At 50.9% G+C, this 18,034-nt stretch overlaps 1 protein-coding gene across 1 annotated transcript; it reads left to right on the top strand.

The window, feature by feature from the left end:
- Positions 1-13,531: 13,531 nt before the first annotated feature.
- Positions 13,532-17,660, top strand: IFNLR1 (interferon lambda receptor 1). The gene is made up of 7 exons (XM_066335055.1): positions 13,532-13,637; positions 14,239-14,362; positions 14,592-14,773; positions 15,125-15,267; positions 15,698-15,854; positions 16,094-16,221; positions 16,418-17,660. The coding sequence occupies exons 1-7, from the start codon at positions 13,532-13,534 to the stop codon at positions 17,321-17,323; spliced, it is 1,746 nt and encodes a 581-aa protein (XP_066191152.1). The 3' UTR covers positions 17,324-17,660.
- The last annotated feature ends 374 nt before the right edge of the window (positions 17,661-18,034 follow it).

Below are 18,034 nucleotides of genomic sequence, written 5' to 3' on the forward strand. Positions count from 1 at the left end.
TCTTTGGGACAGGGATTTTTGAGCTGGTCCAGCTCCAGACAGGGGTCCTGTGCTACAACAGCAATTAAGTTCCCATTAAGATACATTTCCTCATTATCAGAGGTAACAGTTGTCAGTTTTATGACAAAACACTCAAAGGCAAGTCAGCAAATGTATCAATTCATGATTTTCTTCCATGTTGCTTCAAAGGAAACGTTCTGGGAATGGCATCAAGGAGCCAAACCAGTTAAAAAGATCAATCATTTTCAGGGCAGAATTAAGGATGTGATGCTGAAGCACATCCCCTACACGTGAGAAATGCTGACAGCGAGGCCAGGAGGAGCACTCCTGCAGTGTGGGGATGTCCCAGTGTGCAGCCAAGGCAGTGAGGGGCTTTTTCCTCCCCAGGATTTCCCAGGGCACTTCAGGAAGGCAGAGACTGAGTGAGACAGGTTATGTTCCCTAGAGCACCTGCAGGGCAGCGATGGGCACTCGGACACACACCTCCATCTGACTCCAAGGAACACATTTCAGGCCAAGAAAGCTGAGATGAGTGAAATGGTGGTGGTCAGTGGGACAAAAATGAGTGGTGGATATTTGTGTCTGTCAGCACAAAAGGATGATGGACTCCCAGAGGTGAGGAAGCTGCAGTTTTTGTTGGCTCACAGGTGAGGCTCAGGAGCGTGGCCTGAGCTGGGCAGTTATTTACTGTGGGCAGCTCTTCCCTTACTCATTTCCGTGCTCTGACACGCTGCTGATTTCAGCTGCTGTAAGTAGGTACAATGTTATCACCTCCCAGGGTTGTTTTAATGAAATTCTCGGGTTCTGCACTATGACCCAACCAAAGGCTTTAGAACAACAGGTGAATCTCAGGATCTGGGCTGTTGTAACCTCCCTCCTCCCCTGAGAGTCTCCTCCCCTTTGTTTACTGCAATCCCTCCGATTTTGGGCTGGTTCAAGCGGGGCTCTACCACCTTTGTTCCACCTGGGATTCATAAAGAGCCATTTGCATCCGGTGGGAGACTTCCCTGACCCAGGACTCACTCAAGAGCGGTGGGATCAAGATTAAACTCATTTGCATACATGCAAATTCTCGCCATTTGCTGTGCAAAAAATATCCTGTCTCTGAGATACAGGAAAACAGGGTTCTGACTCAGAATTGATGCTATCGTTGCTGTCAAGATTAGAGTCTGGATTGTGCAATCCAGCTTAACTCCCAGTATCACTTGCTATGCAAAAGACAGTGTTTCATACAGAGGTGTGGCCTTTCCAGTGATTGCAGCAAATCCACACCACAGCTGGCACTTACATCCAGTACAGTTGGAAAGCACAGCCAATTTTTCAGGTTTGATCCTAAAAGAACTTGATTGTTCCTCGTGAGGTGCAGGCAAAACCATGGGGGAATTAAGAGGATGAAGAGATTTCAAACACCTGTCACGAAACTGTCCCTAAAGAGGAAAAAAAAAAAAAAACCAAAAAAACCCAACAAAATAGAAAAGGTGAAAGCACTTAAAAAGAAAAAAACCTTTTTTCCCACAGGAAACTTCCATCACTATTGTATTTTCCCTAAGGACATTTCTGTATCTGTCACTAGAAATTACTGCTGTCAGCGGGAATGCATCAGCCCAAACCAGAGGGCTGGGCTTTGGTGGGCTGAAAAGGGATGTAAACCACAGCTGCTTTTAACCACCAACTCACCTCAGCTATAGTGAGCACGTTGTTTATGCAATAAATCCAATTTTGTCTGGAGGAAAGATGATGTTGGAAGGGCAAAGGGAGCTGTTGTTTTCACAAGCAAATGCCTGATGCCTAATCAAGGCTGAGAGAGGCATTTCACTCACGTAGGGCTGAGCAAGAGCCAAAACAGGGGTAGGAGAAAGGTATTTCACAGGGAAACAGCTGCAGGTGGATGCCAAAACAGCCAGAAACTGCAAAACTCTCCCGGCAGAGCCCCTAAACTTGTGCCTCACCATTTGAGTGGCAAAAGAAACGAGCCTAAAACAGATTTCCTCCATAAAGCGAAATGACACCCTAGAAAATTACACTCCAATAAAAAGCTAATGAAAAGGTCCACTGGGAACAGTTTTGCCCTAGAGATAACTTGTCCCTCCTGATCTTAATGAATTCACTGGTAATTTTGACAAGCTTTTATTACAGTGGCACTCAACGCCCTGGAAATCTGGGTGCAAGTGGTGTTCAAAGAGATGGTCTTTGTCCCGGGGAACATGATGTAATCCTGCAGAAGGCACTGATGGAGGGTGCTGATTATTCATTGTCTGCACAGGGAATAAAAAAGGTTTATATGGAGCTAACGTATGGGTAAGTGTCAGTGTCATTAGCAGTAATTATAGTAAGTGCCTCTATGATCCTCCTCTGTTATATTTGAGGCAGGCTTCATTTCATAACTACGGGTTTGGCTGCTAAAAATCCTCTTTCACAACAGACAGCCCATGGCTGCTCCACTCTGGGTTCAAACTAAAGCGGAGCTGCAGCAACCTGGGCCACGTTTCTCTCCTCAGAAATGCCCGTGGAGGGTTTTACACGGAGACATTTCACCCCAGAAATGTGGATTTCAGATCATCCAAGGGAAGGGGCAGCCGAAGGCTCTGACCTTCAGCTTTTTGTGCAGGTCCAACACTCCTTCGGACAGGAGGAAAGGTTTCCTCTGCCTCGGTGGTTGTTGCTGGGTGAGGGCAGAACGAAATGAGAAGAAGAGGGTGTGGAGTGGGATAGAGAACGGGATTTGCCCTGATGCAGGAGAGTAAAGCTGAGGGGACATGGAGCCCGTGGGGCTGAGCCCCAGACAGGGACAGAGGTTCCCTCTCTGTGCCCGGAGAGCTCCGGACACCCCCGGGGCTGGGGCTGGGCCAGGAGCAGCTCTGCAGGTACCGGGACAGGAGCAGCTCTGCAGGTACCGGGGCAGGTACAGCTCTGCAGGTACCGGGGACCTGAAGCTCTGCAGGTACCGGGGCAGGTACAGCTCTGCTGCCCCGTGCCCACCCCTCATGGTGGGCAGAAGAACCCATATGGTGCACCCTGAGGTGCCCAGGAACCCACAAACCCCGGCGCCCCTGAGTGCGCTAATGAGGCACGGTTAATTAGAGCAGCTAATGGGCTGCTCTGGCCCGACCACTTTTGTAATCCCTCGCCTTGTTTTGCAGCGGTTGCGGGAAACAGGTAAAAAAAAAAAAAAAACAAACCACGTGGCTTAGCCAAGGGGAAAAAAATAAAATATTTTTATCTAATTCAAGGCACTGACCCTGTAGAAATGAGGGCTGGTGATGTAAAACTGCAAATATAAAATCAGCACTCAAATAGCCCGTGTTCAGCTCCAAAAGAAATCTCTAACACACAGGGTGGGAAACAATAAAAAAGCTGATTTTTCTATTTTTGCTCAGAGAGAGGCAGAAAAATTTAAAGAAAATTTGTCCTCGGTATTTATTTCTTTTAAACACCACCACCACCAAAATTATCTTCCTTTTATTTTTTTCTAACACACTTCACTTTATATAATGGGGGAAATAGTGCTCCAACAGGGTGGTGGCTTGCCCAAAACCAGAAAGGGGAGGAAGGAAAACCCAACGGTTTGATCCATGAGGAACACGAAACTCCCTCTGCCATGCCTAAGCTTTTGTACTGATAAAAATACAGCGTTTAATGGCACTTCAGTAATGCTGCCTTGGGGGGCAATGCCTCATGTAAGGCATTCCCAAATGCTGTTCCCATGCTTTCCACGCCACTCTGCTCTGGGCTGGGCTGTAAACCAAGCCTGAAAGGGTCTGTCAGAGTTTTCCCAGCAGAACCACTTGGCAAAGGACAAAGCTGCTCTCCTGAGGCTGAAATAACTCTTCTGTCCCTGGCCAGCCCCCCTGGATGTTCACCAGGCTGCGGAGTGTGAACAAACATCAGCAGGTTCAAACTGCCACATTTCTGCACTGGGGCTCAGCAGAGCTCAGGGCACGGATCCAAGGTTGTCTTTGTGTCTACAAACCCACCGAAGAAAAAGAAAATTAAAGCACTGAGACCTGATTTTTTGTCCCCCCTTTCAAGAAAAGTTAGAACTGAAAACCCGAGGCCCCTTTAAAAACTCCCCCTGGATTATTTTTGCAGGACAGGTGACACTTTAGATTTCATTTCGTTTTCTCAAGACGTGACATTTTGTTGGCTTGTGTAAGGGGAAAGTGTCTCCTGCCTTTCTAAAGATCTTCTCATGCATGAGCCCGGCAGAGAGCAGGCACAGCCCCTGCCCTGCCCAGGAGAGAGCTCTGGAAGAGCTTCAGGGGCAGAAAAGGCTCCCTAAGCAGGCCCACCAAGAAGAAAAAGCAATCTCTGGGGTGAGGGCAGAGGGTTTGGCCCATTTGCTGTAAGATTCTGTGGGATTTATGCCACAAGCAGGGCTGTTCCTGTTCCTGTGCTCAGGATTTCAGTGGGAATGTGCAGGACAAGGCTGCCTGGTGGTCGGGCTCCTTCCCTTTTCCTCATTCTCCACCTTCCCCCAGAGCTGGGAGGTGCCAGGGAATGTCCTGGGCACCACAGGCTGCCGTGGCTTGGGGACAGGACACGGCTGGTGGCAGCAGTGCTGATGTTCCTGAGCCAGCTGGGATGGAGCTGTTCCTAAAGGCCAGAGGCAGGAGATCCCTGCCTGCCCCATGGGAGCAGGGGGAATGATCCCTGAGCAGTGACAGCTCCCTCAGACAGGCTGGGCAAGGCTCCTGTGAGCTCCTGCCCCACTCAGGGGCCACAGGAACTGTCCCTTTCCTCTCCCAGGAAGGCACAGAGACTGTTTTGGGCTATTTCCCAATGACCACACCAGCACCTCTGCCACTGCCACCTGCCTCACTCCTCTCCCAAGCAGCTGAAGGCTCTGAAAAACTCTGGAGGTCCAGTGGAGTCAGTTCAGATGGATCCTGAAACTCTCTGAGCTTGCTGGAAATAATCCAAGTTCATGAATATCATTTAAACTAGGTCAGTAAAATGGCAGTGAGCTCAGGGCAGAGGCTCCAGTTCAAAATCATCACCAAGTCATTTAAACTGAAGTCACTGTCAATTAGATTACAGTAAATCCAAAGATTTCCAGTTGGATTATTTGATTCTAATCGAGTCTCCAACTCTAATGGAATCCAAAGGGATTGAAGTGGCTCATTTTGAATTCACACTTCGGAGACACTGCCAGAGGAAGGCTGCAAAACACAACGGGAGCACAACACAAAATGTTCCCATAGAGAAGTGCAGAATCCCAGAATGGGTCAGGCTGGAAATGACCAAGGATAAACACCTATTAGGATGAGCTGGATCCATGAAGAACTAGTGGCAGCAGGGAAAAAAAATGACCACATTGTGAGCCCACAGGGCTGGGTTTGATGCCTGCACTAGTTGTCCCCAAGCCTGGTTATAAAATTCTGTGTTCCCACAGCTGCCTCACCTCCAGGCTAACCCCAGACACCCCTGCACAACAAATCTGAGTAAGAAAAGTGTATTTTTAATGCAAACACATCCCTAGGAGCACAAAGGCAGCCGGGAGGACATTTCCTCCTTGCTGGTGCATGTGCACAGGTGCCATCAGCACTCAAGAGCCTGGGAAGGCTCATCCTTTTAGGCGGAGGCTCCACATCATCGTCATCATCAGGGGAGATTTTAGGGTGATTCTCAGGGATCAGGACTTCCCATTTCAAATCTCTGAAAGTTCACACTTCCAGTTCAGCTGTGAGCTTGTAAAATGATTGAGGAAAGTGAAAATCAGCACCAGAAGAAGCAGAAATAGGTGCCATTTCCCCCTCAGCCATGGCAACGTCCCTGCTCTCAGTTAACTGAACTCTTGAGCAACTTTTTGTCTCTGTCCATTCCCAAATCGGTTTCTTACAACATCAAAACTGATTTTCTTTCAACTTATCTGATAGAGTTAAAAGTAAACACCCTGGCAATGCCACTGCATCACAAGGGAGGCTTTGATCATCTGGGGCTGCCAACACACCTTGAAGTGTGTTAAACACATCTGACTTGGCTGATTGCATCTGCCTCTTCCCATTAAGTGTCCCTGCCGGGAGCCACCCTCGGGGAAGGGGCACCAAGGGGATAAATGACCTGGGTTTGGGTTCCTGGGCACTCCTGGAGGTTTTCCTGAGGAGGAACTTGAGCACTTTGTGCTTAGCAAGTCACTCAGCTCAGGTGAAAGTGCATTTCTGCATTTTGGAAAGAACAGAGCTTTGCACTGAGGCGGTGAACAGAGGAACCTCCCGGCAGTTAAAATCCCCTTTGGGTGCTCATGTAAACTCCAGGGATGGGGTTCAGCTCCCTGGGGAGCAGCTCCATGTGGGGGATCCAGAATTCCACTGCTGAGTTGGGGATTCATCCCTTCCACCTCCTGCAAAAGCCCTCCCAGCTAAAACCAGCTCTAACAGAGCCAGAGCCCAGATTTTAGACTCAGCTTTGGAAGATTCAGATTAGGGGAGCAGATACGAGTGGGAGACACAGGGCTGATGAAATGCTGACACTTCATCTCAATCCCTGTGTGGCAGAAACCAACCTTTTGGTTAAAAAAAAGAGGAGTAACCCATTTGCATCGGCGTTTTATTTCCTGATAAGGCTTCAAGACTTCTCCCAGTTATCCTCTGCAGCACCAAACACCGAGGGCACCCCATCCCCTGCCCTCTGGGAATGGGATATTCTGGCTTTGTAGGTTAGCAGGGGTGGGGGAGGAAGCAGGGGAGAAGGAGGCTGGGGTGCCGTGCAGAGGATTCTCATTAATTTTGGAAGCAGTTATAAAAAGTGAGCTTGAAAGTCTGTCCTAAAGAGGAGGATTCAGCTGATTGAGAACTCATCTGCTTCTATCTCTTGGCTAATCGTGAATGCGCTTCTGCTGTGTCACTTCAAAGGCCCAGCACAGCTGGGAGGGTTTTCATCAAAGCTCCTGCATGTCTGGGGGAGGTTTTCCCCCCCATGAATATACATCACTGGAGGCTCCTTTTCCCAGCTTTTCCCATGCCTCTCTCTGATTGATCCTCATTTCATTCAGATGAGCTCTTCCTCTCTGGATGGCTAAAGGGCAAGAGACAGCTCACTCCAGAGCTTTCCCACTCAGCCTGGATGCCTCTCCGAAAGATTTTCCTCTCATCAGAGTGGGGGAAGGAGGGAGCTGTTCAGACAAGAGATTGAGCCTTTAAATTAAATTCTTGTCATCTGAGGGCTGGGCCTGATAGCAGCGGGGGTGGGAAGAGTATTCTCCCAGTATCAGGATTCTGCCCAGATCCTGGTGTGGTGTAAATGTGCCATGCACTGATCTCAGCAGTCCTGTCATCAAAACTCGGAGCTCTCTGAGGTGCCAGGCAGCAGCTTGGCAGTGACAGCAGCCTCATGCCCTGTGTGGCTGCCCTGGGGACTACGTGGGCTCCCCAGGCTCAGAACACTGGCTGGAATTGCTCAATTCCCCTCTTTTTTCAGTGGGGAAGGAGGGCCGGGCAGCTGGGAGGAATTCCAAGCACTCAGCCACCCTCAGCCAGGCTGGGATTTCACAAGAGCCCAGACCCTGGGTGCACCCAGCACGTGTGGAGTGCCGGTGGAAATTCGGGCCCCCTCCGGATCTGGGATGGGAGCTCACCCCTCCTGGAAATTCTGGGCCCGGTGCCACTTGGTTACAGCACGTCTGTCTGCTGGCTGGGGGCCAGGCAGAGCAGCTCAGCCCAGCCCAGCTCTGTGCCCTCAGCCTGTCACTGCTGCTCCCCAGGGCCACAGTGACCCCAGCAGCGCCAGGACACTGCACGTGTGTCCCCACACCCTGCCCAGGCTGCTCCACAGCCACGGGAACGTCATGGTCCTTCTGAAAAACCATCTCCTGGGCAGTGATGATGCCTAATGACACTCAGAGGAGTGAGATGATGGCAGATTATCCCCGGCAGGTTGTCCAGTGAGATCTTTCCCCATTCCAGTGGAACCCTCAGCAGTCAGGGACCCTCTCTGGGGACAGAACTGCAGAGCCACCAGCCAGTGCCACACTGGTGTCCTCAGAGTCCCATCAACCCCATCCTGGACCTTTACCAGGAAGGTCAAACCAGGTCCCCAGGGAAATGTCACCCTCATGGGACCCTTCCAGTGCCATAACCTCTCCTGGCACCTATAAATCCCTGTTCCCTCCACAGCAAGGGGAGGCATTCAAGGCTGGGTCACTTGTGGTGGTGCTTTATGGGATCAGGACCTTCTTCCCCCCAGCCAGTGATGGGATTTTCCCTCTCCAGTCCCAGAATAGTTAATTGGATTGTGAATGGTTTATCACTTCTTTCACTGGGGTGTGTGGCTGGATTCACTTTGACACAAGCCCCTTTCTGAATTGCAAGTTGGCAACAATAAAAGGGAGAAGTCTTTAATTAGTTATCTGCCTAATTAACTTTTAGGGCACTGCATAGCTTTGGCATCCAAATCCTGCAATGCAAAACATCGCAAACATTCAAAGACTTCCCACCCCACCAGGAAGCTGCTGCCACTGGTGGTTGTGGGGGAAAAGCATCTCCCAGGCTTGGCCTGGAAACCCTCCCTGGATCCTGCACATCCTCCTCTGCAGGTAACTCACCTGCTGCTGTTGGAGCTAAAGACACAGAACATCCACGGCATCCCCATGGAATCATGGAATGCTTAAGGGTGAAAAGGTCTTTGGGATTGTCACTGACTCAGTTCTGCCACCATGTTCCCCACGACACCGTGTCCCCAAGTGCCACATGCACAGGATTTCTGAACACTTCCAGGGATGGTGACTCCACCTCTTCCCTGGGCAGCCTGTTCCAACGCTTTACACCCCTTTCACTGAAGAAGTTTTCCTTAATATCTGATCTAAAACTCCGCTGTGCAACTTGAAGCTGTTTCCTCTTGTCCTGTCACTTATTCCCTGGGAGAAGAGACCGAAACTTCCTCACTGCACCTTCAGGGAGCTGTGGAGAGTGAGAAGGTCACCCCTGAGCCTCCTTTTCTCCAGGCTGAACCCTCCCAGCTCCCTCAGCCTCTCGTGGTGCTCCAGCCCTTTCCCAGCTCCATTCCCTTCTCTGGACACTCAAGCTCCGTTCCATACTCCTCCTTCCCAGTGCCCTCACTTGGGTAAAATCCACGCCAGGCAAAGTTTATTCCTGCTTGTGATAGATCCCTGCTCCCTCCTGCCGTGCAGGGGCAGGGGTTCACACTCAGGGCCAGCATTCCACTGTCCTGAGGCAGGAGAGAAACCCTCGCAGTGGGGTGACAGGCAGGCGATGCCCCCAAAGCTCCCGAAGCTGTGGGGTGACCCCCGGCAGCTCTCTCTGGCTCCGGGAGCACACGAGGCTGGCGTTAAGCCTCTCTCTGTCGGAACACGCAGGGTCCCCAGCAGTTTTCCCACGCTGCTGGGGGGGAGTGGGGGTTTCGGGAGGCTCGGTGCCCCGGGGCCCTTCCCGTGGGGCTGGATCTGCTCCTTGTGGCCAAGCACGTGTTCCCCTGGCTGTGCTCGGCAGTTTCGCCGGGGCTGCGTGTCCAGGCAGGCTCCTGCCCGCTCCCAGCCCCAGCGCAGGCACCGGGGAGGGGAGGGAAGGGACAGGTTTCAGGGAAAGGGAGAGAAGCTGCCTAAAACAGGTGATCAGCTGGAGCCCACTGGCTCATCCACACATCCCGGGGAAAAGTATGTGATCAAGCCGGGGTCCAAATTTGTCTCCTTTGTTGTGGTTTGGACTTTAAGTGAGACTTATTTAACTGCTGAATTTCATTGATTAGTGGTAGAAAAGGATTCTGCTCCTTGGCAGAACTCAACCAGGAGCCCCCTTTGCCCTCTTCCTGTGCCAGTCCCTGTGGGATCTGGGAATCAGCTGAACTTCCAGAGGCGCTGCCTTTGCTCAGGAGTTGTGCCTTTCATGTTCCACAGACAGCTCCAGGATTCTGCATTCCGTGTTTGCACACCTCAGATTGCACCCGAAACGCTGCAGGTCCCAGCCAAGGTAAAGTGGAGCTGCTGCTGCCAAGGGTGCAGAGCCCCCCCAGCATCCCACAAAAGTGGCCCAAATACTGTCCCATAAAGCCTGACCTACAGGGTCCAGGGGTCCTTACAGGATTCCCTGTATTCCCCTCACCTTTAGGGACAGCCTGTTAAATGTGCACACTCTTTTTAAAATCATGGCCAGTTCCTGTACAGAGGCAAAGCCCCAAGTTCCTGTAAAATCCCTCCCCCAGAAGAAAAAATAAAGGAGATGAAATGATTCATAGCATTTGTATGGGGAACAAAATTTATGGGCTTGTTTTTGCTTTTGCTTTTCATTTTAAGTCTTTCAAGACTCAGTTTAAAAACAAATCAAGCCCATTCTCTTCCCTTCCTCCTGGTGACAGGTTGCCCAGATGCCTGTCTGGGTCAAGGGGACGCTGTTACATTTTGTTTTACCATCTGGCATCACCCAGCTCTGCAGATTTTTTTAACCTTTTAATTCTCAGTAGCATTTCATCCTTTGCTAATCCCATCCTTTCCCCATGTTCGTTTTGTGAAACTTCCAGAATAATTCCCCTCAAATCCAACCATCAGCAGCCTGTGTGTCAGGGCTGGTCCTGAGCAGGAAGAGGAAAAAAATTCCCCTGCTGAGCCACAGAAGGTCAAGTGCCACATTCAAAATAGTCAGAATTAAGCCTCCAACAAAGATTTCTCGGGGTAGAGAAGAAGGTTGAGGTTCCCTGAAGCCAGGCTGGGGCTGCTGGAGGTGACAGTGTCAGGCTGTCACTGGCATCTGTCTCCTCCCGCCTGGGCTGGGGCTGTTTCCATGCTCAGAGTTCCTGGGTGGCTCCGATGCCTTTGCTCATAACTTGTCCCACAGAGCCACAGGAGCCAGGGGAAGGAAGGGAGAGCTGAGCAAAGCTGTCCTCTTGGCGCAAGAAGCTTGGGACAGGGGAGAAAACCAGTGACTTTCGTGTTGTTTCATAACTTTCTACTCTTGCCCTAAGCGTCCTTGAAAATCAGTAAGTTCTCCCCAAAATGACAAGAGAAAACTTTGGAACTGAGCGAGGTCTCACTTTCAGTCTCAGAACATGTTTTTTTTTGTATAGTTTGGGGGCCAAGGAATATGTTCTCATGCTCATTCACCTGCTGCACTGATGGATCAGAGGTTTGGTTTCCCACGGTGCCATCCTTACCAGGAATGCCCTGTCACAATTTTTAATCTGTTTGTCTCTCCCTGGGCTCAGTCTCCTCTCCAGCCCCCAGCCTGCAGCACACACAGCTCTGCCAGAACAGCAAAGGGAAGGAGCTGAGGTGACAACACTTGGTGCTGCCTGTTGCTTCCAAAGGTGTCACAAAAACCCAAGCACAGCCCCAGCTGTGCCTTCCCCAGTCTGGATTTCCTGCAGTGCCTCCCCTCGAGGAGGGCAGGTGCCCGTCAGTGTGACTCAGGGAAGGTTGCAGGGTTTGCCCTCCTGTGCTGAATCATCTGCAGGGAGCAAGGAGGCGGGAAATGGGGGATCCTCACAGAGTGAGGGGTGGGTGAGCCATCGTGCCCTGGAATGACAGCCCCATCCCAAAGCGTCTCTCAGCATCACACAATGATTCACGATGGGAAGGAGCACAGTGGGGTCAAGCAGGGTCATGCTAAAGCACATTGCACACGATTGTGTCCAGCTGGTTCTTGGATATTCGAATATTTATGCTCCACAGGAGTAACCCAGTGAGAGAACACGGGCACAGCTGCATGATGTGCCCAAGGATGAAGGCTGTGAGCAGCCCTCTGCAGCAGCACCATCCCTCCCTGCATCCTAAGGGCATCACAGGGCTCCACAGCGGGGTCCCAGAGCACTGATGTGTCCTCCTGTCACACACAGGTCACAATCCTGCTCTGCCAGCGCCTGATCCGGCCAGAGCCAGAGGCTGGAGGGGCAGGAGAGCAGCCCTTCGGCTGTGCTGTGCCCCCCGAGCCGAGAGAGGACGGGCAACAGCTCGGGGAATCGCTCCAGGCCGCTGCTCAACAGGAGCTTTAGCGGTTCCTGAAGCTGTCAGCGGGTTTGGCTCGGAGAAAAGCGCGTTTTGTTTGACAGGCAGCGACACCTCGTGGCATCGGCCACCCCGGCCCGGCTGAGGACAGCCACAGACGGTGGCAGTTCTGCCGGAGCGGAGCCCGGAGCTCAGCGCGGCCGTCCCGCAGGAAACGATGATGACGGTGATGATGATGATGATGATGATGGTGATAAGATTCACCTCTTGTGAATCTTACTGAAAACCCCAGTCACTTTAGGGAGGAGCTGCCCCAGGGCTCTCAGCCGCAGCCCAGTGAGTGGCCCTGGAGCTGCTCCCGATGCTGTCCGGGCTGCTTCAGGAGGCACAGCACCCCTGGGCTGGTGACAGGAGCCCTGGGCTGGTGACAGGAGCCCTGGGCTGGTCACAGCGCCCCTGAGCTGGTCACAGGAGCCCTGGGCTGGTCATAGGAGCCCCGGGCTGGTGGCAGGAGCCCTGGGCTGGTGACAGGAGCCCTGGGCTGGTCACAGGAGCCGTGGGCTGGTCACAGCGCCCCTGAGCTGGTTGTGGCTCTGCAGTTTGGATGTTGAACGGGGACAGACCCTCTGGACTCCTCACTTCTCTATTTTCCTTAAAAAGGATTACAATTTTTTTTTTTTCCCCACAAGAAGGAGAAACTCCATAAAAATTAAATGAGATTAAACAGACGTAGCAAACCAGCCACGGAAACAGAAATGTGTGGTAAGAAGAAATGGAGATTTTTTTTGGAGGAAAACGCGACTTTGTTGTACCCAGAACCTGACACTCCCAAGGGTTCAAAGGGTTGTCAAGGGCTGTCTGCGGGGCTGGGAGAGTTTTCCACCTGGGAAAGACCTGGGAAAACCCCTTTAGTCTGAGCTGCTGTAACTGTCCTGGGTGGTAAATCCATTGATCCGTTCCACTGGGGCTGCCTGTGACGGGAAGGCAGCAGAGCTGAGGTGCCAAACGATGACGGATCCAGGGATTTCCCCCTTCCCCTGCACACACCTGGGCAACCCTGAACTTGGCAGCGTGGCAGAGAAAGCCAAGTCCTTTCATGTGCCCACACTGGGAGGGGCAGATCCCTGTCCTATCTCTGCACTTTGGCTTTGTTTGCAGGAGGAGAGAGAAATTTTAATCAGTTTCTATGGGAATGATTCCCCCAGCTGTAAAGTGATTCCCTAACTCCTGAAAAACAATGTGATAACATAAACTAATAGAAAGTCTTTGATCTCCTGTAAACACCAGACTCCCAGAGCCTCACTGTTTTTGTTGTTGCTAGGTTATTAATAGCTCCCTCCTGCAATGAGACCTTATTTAAGTTCTATTAATATTTCACAGCCATGCAGGTAAGAACCAAAGGTCAGAATTTTACTGAGGCGTCTCACAAGATGAGGCAGCTCTTCCCCTGTGCCAGGGCTCAGCTGTGCTGCACTGGAGGGCGCAGTCCAGCCACCTTTACTTTTCTTTTCCCCCAAAACCCTCTCCTACCTGCTCCTCTCCCAGTCACACGTGCAGGGCTGTACCAGGAAGCAAGGCAGGGCGCATGTGTGCAGCTCCTGAGCTCCTCAATCCTCTGGAATTCACACAGGAAGCACAGAGAGAATGGATCATGGGCAGACATTTATGACAAATGGGAAGATCTGCTTTGCTGTGTGTGGCTGGAGGGTGGGAGCCCTGATGGCTCTGTGCCTTCTGCAGCAGGCTCAAGGTACGTGCACACCTCAGTGTAACTTTTCCTTTCGCTGTATGGCTTTGTTGGTAGAAGAGAGAAATTTTAGTCAGTTTAAATGGGAATCATTCACGTGAAGTGGAATATTCCGTGGTAAAGAAGTGACAGTTTCGAATCTGTCTATGGAAGGTGTCATTTTGAGGGGTAGTTATGGGCACGGTGATCTACGGGAATAAATAGGGGCAGGGAAACAGCCAGGAGAAAGCTGCAGCTCTGAATTCCTGGTAGGATCTGCCCTTGGAGGACTGGGATTGAATGAGAAGTGTGGGACAGCCCTGTCCAGGGAGTGAGGGGGAGTTTGTGGGGTTTAAATCACTGAAATGCAGTGACACCACAGAGAAAGCCACTCGAAATTATAAACCAGATTGTTCACACAAACGTGAGTCCTACTTCTAAAAGCTGTTGAGGTGAAGATGTTTTATGAGAGATGAGGAAAGCATTGCATCACACCTGCTCCCAGAGCTGATTTTAGTGAATGGCTCTGCCTCAAATCTGGACACCACCTTACTGAGAACCAAGTGGTACTTCCTGTCCCCAAAGATATTTTTAAATCATTCCCATAATTTTCCCTTTTTACCAGGTCATGTTCAACTTCTCCCTCCTCAAAACGTGACCCTGCTGTCAAAGGACTTTGCCATGATTCTGACCTGGGCTGCAGGGGAAGGCTATCCCCCAGATGTGACCTACACTGTCAGGTATGAAAGGTAAGAGCTCCCAAACCGTGTCTGATGGAAGGACAACTACTGAGCATCTCTCCTGATTAACGACTGTCCTAATGACCAGTGACCTTCCACAAAACGAAACATGATCCAGCTGGGAAGTGTTCCAAACTCTGAGCACCATTTGCTCCCCACCTTCCTAAACCCTTCCCTCTCTTGCTCTGTAAACCACAGCAGAACGTGTTCAATATTCTGGTGCGGTTGTTCCTTTCAGCCAGGATCGCCTGGACAAATGGATGAAGGTTCCTCATTGCAAAAACATCCCCAGACCCTTCTGCAATCTGACCTGTGCCTTGTCCAGCTTCTACGTTAAAGTCCGGGCTCGGGTGAAAGCGGTTTGGGGACAGTCCCAGTCGCCGTGGGTGAAATCCCAGTTCAAGGATTACTACTCAGACGGTGAGCGCCTGCCAGGTGACAGCCTGGGTGAAAGGACATTGCCATAAATGGGCAGGCCACACCCCAGCGGTATCCAGGAGCTTTATGGATGGCAGAGATTTGTGTGAGCACTAACAGTCATGAGCTGGGTAATTCATCCTTATTTTGAGGAGGAATTTTGTAGCAAGTGTCAGAATTTGTTAATCAGTGAACAAAGGCGTCTCTGGGGTGTTTTGGATAAAAGAGGTGTCCTTTGCCTCCCTCTTATCACAAGAAAACGGCTGGAAGTGAGGGCCAGCCATGGGAAGTGTCAGTGCTGGGAAGGTAAGAGCCAAGGCAGCCCCAATCTCACGTCTGCTCACTCTGTTTCAGTGGAACTGGCTCCCCCCGTGCTGATCCTGAAGGTCAGGGAGAATTCCATCCACGTGAGTGCCTCCTTCCCTCTGCCCGCCTGCGTGGAGAACCTCACCTGGAAGTATGACTTGAACCTCTGGGAAGCAGGATCTGAAGACAAGGTCAGTAAAAGTGGCTCTTTTTAGATGAAATGGAGGAACTGAAAGAGCTTCAAAGTTCTGGGCAGGGAGTGAGGGACTGGATCCAGGGCCTGGAGGAAATGAACCAGCCAAACCAGAGCTGAACCAAAGCCAGAGACAAAAAGAAGTGTGTATGTGCATCCTTATTTTTTGGTAGTTCCCTATTTCTATCAGGAAGGGGAGGCTACACTGCAGTCAGTCTGAAGATCTGAGGTTCAAAACAACAAATCCAGGTGCCACTGGCGGCATTCCCTGGCAGAGCAGAGCCCGGCAGAGCTGGAATTCCCACCCTGGATCCATCAGCCCTGGAGGAGATGCCAGACATGGAGATCCATGGGCTAAAGTGGTACAGAAACACCACCCCAATAATGACAGAATCATCTCTCCAGTCCTCTGCTTTGTCTCTCAACAGAAGAAATATGAAGGTTACTTCAGGAAGGACACAGTGACCATCAACACCACTGCTCTCAGAGGCAATTACTGCTTCAGTGCCAGGGCTCTCTACGAAAGCATCAGCTTGAAGCACAGTGAATTCTCCCAGCCAGTGTGTGTGCTATTAAACCACAAAGGTATGGCAAAGATTTCCACTAAAATCAGGTTTTCATTACAAAAAAAAAAAAAAAAGCTTCCTGTTAAAGGGACAGATTGAATTTTCTGGTGACTGGTTCCTTCTTTCTGTAGAAGTATTTTCGTTTAAAAAAAGCCAACTCTGAAATGTTTTCTGAAAACCTTGATATTGTACATCAGTGTAGAGCCCACAGTTCCTATAAAAACACCACTCACAGGAGATAATTTCTGTCTTTTCCAGCAGTGGAGTGGAAGTTCTCACTTCTGGCTGTGATCCTTCTGCTTGTCCTCCCCATCTTTGTGGGTGGGCCCTTCATCTGCTGCCTGATGAAACACGAGGCCAAGCAAAGGAAGATGCCTCAGGTTTTGGTAAGGCTCAAATTCTGAGCTCCTCTCCTGGCTCACAGTCTTGCTGGTTTTCAGAGGGTAACTCTGGAGGGGTGGAGGGTTCTGCACTTCTCAGTTTTACATTCATAATTCCCATTTTTGAGGTAATTTTTCTTCCATCCAAATGTTTCTTTTAAAAGCACCACAGGCTCACTGTCTCATTCCTTCTCCCTCGTAGGATTTCTCTCAGTTTAAAGCTGCTGGACCAACCTTCCACTTGGAGTTCAGTGAAAAGGAATTCTGCACTGATGATCTCAACTACACAGAGAAGGCAATGCCTCTAAGGAGGACAAGGAGAGCTTTAGGAGGACATCACCTGCCGTGGATGGCCTCTTTCCCAACATCATCATCATCATCATCATCAGAGGATGAGGAGGAAGAAGAGAGCAGCACTTTGATCCCATACCGTGAAATGCCCCGGTATCCAAAGAGACATCTCAGCTGCCAGCCACCCCCAGCAGCTCCAGGGGAAAGCAGCTTGGATTGGGGATCTGGAGGTCTCTGTGTGGACAGTGGCTCTGTGCCTGACCTCAGAGCCCTGGGCTTCACTCTCTTTGCAGAGAGGAAGGGTGAGCTGGACACCTCGGGATCCCAGGCGAACGAGGAGACATCCCTTTACCTCTGTTCCCCTCTGGGAAGAATATCCCTCACTGATGTGAGGTTCCCAGGCGCCAGTGAGCATGGACAGGACGATGGAAACAGGGATGAGAGGCTGGGAGTGACCCCCCTTCAGCCCCTGCTGGGGGGGATCTGTGCTGACCCCCACGAGCACCACACACACAGCAAGGCTCCTCATTTCTCCAGGGATTACCAGAAATCCATCCTTGATGTGCAGCTCCAGCTGGACTCGACGTGCCAGCCCAGAGAGGATCCCAGCACGCAGCTGCTCATCCCCCTGTGGACACTGCAGGTGGCAGAGGACGAGGGCATTGCCAGTGACTGTGGCAGTGACGATTTTACAGAAGGGACGCCCGAGTCCACAGTGCTGAGTGATGCTTTTGAGACTTTAAATACAGAGGAAAACTACGAGCCAAAGTTGCAATTCTCAGGCTACGAGCACTCACATTATTTGGGAAGGATCTAAAGTACCCAGCAGGTCTGGGGAGTGCCTGGAAAACGCTGGAGAGCTCCAGATATCCAAGCAAGGATCCTTGAACTAGGACAGAAAACTGATGTCTGGCTTATCAAGGCAATGGCTTTAGGGACACAAAAGGTGCATTTTATTGCTAAGTCACCTCTGTACTGTCACTGTGCCTCTGATCAGGTGCTCAGCCAGCGGTGAGGGAGGCAGGGACATCTCTGAGGGAGCACCCAGCAAACAGGCACTGCCTGGGGGTCACCTGAGACCTCAGAACTGCTGCAGGTGGGCTATGAACGGCAAAAGCACAACCCAGCCCTGGGTGGAAGCACCAGCTGGGGCCTGAAAACAAAGCAGTGCACCAGTGCTGTGCCTGCAGGTGGATTTGGAGATTTTGAACTGCTTCATGTCACCTTTGCTTCCCTGTAAGTGCAGAGCTTGACTGGAAGTTCCTCACAGAGATATTCAGCAAGGTCTGGTTTTTGTGGGATGAAAAGTTCTCCGACTCATCCTGCAGAAACCACCTTCTGTGTTCCAACAGAGGGAACTGAAGCCAAAGTGTGCAGCATGTTGGTTTATTTATTTATTTATTTTATACTTATTGAAGCTGAAATTCTTCCTGCTGTGCAGAGTGTCTGAGAGCAATAATATTTTGATATAAATCTCCATGTGTATGTGGGTTTGTTTGCCAGAGCTACAAAGGGGGAACTGCAGCTC

The sequence above is a fragment of the Sylvia atricapilla genome, chromosome 24, assembly GCF_009819655.1.
Source record: "Sylvia atricapilla isolate bSylAtr1 chromosome 24, bSylAtr1.pri, whole genome shotgun sequence".
Classification (NCBI taxonomy): domain Eukaryota; kingdom Metazoa; phylum Chordata; class Aves; order Passeriformes; family Sylviidae; genus Sylvia; species Sylvia atricapilla.

Bases quoted from the DNA above. Each gene is read 5' to 3' on its own strand.
- IFNLR1 (XM_066335055.1), top strand. From the start codon at position 13,532: ATGGATCATGGGCAGACATTTATGACAAATGGGAAGATCTGCTTTGCT. The intron at 14,363-14,591 runs GTAAGAGCTCCC...TGTTCCTTTCAG, and splicing joins TACACTGTCAGGTATGAAAG to CCAGGATCGCCTGGACAAAT. The intron at 15,268-15,697 runs GTCAGTAAAAGT...GTCTCTCAACAG, and splicing joins AAGCAGGATCTGAAGACAAG to AAGAAATATGAAGGTTACTT.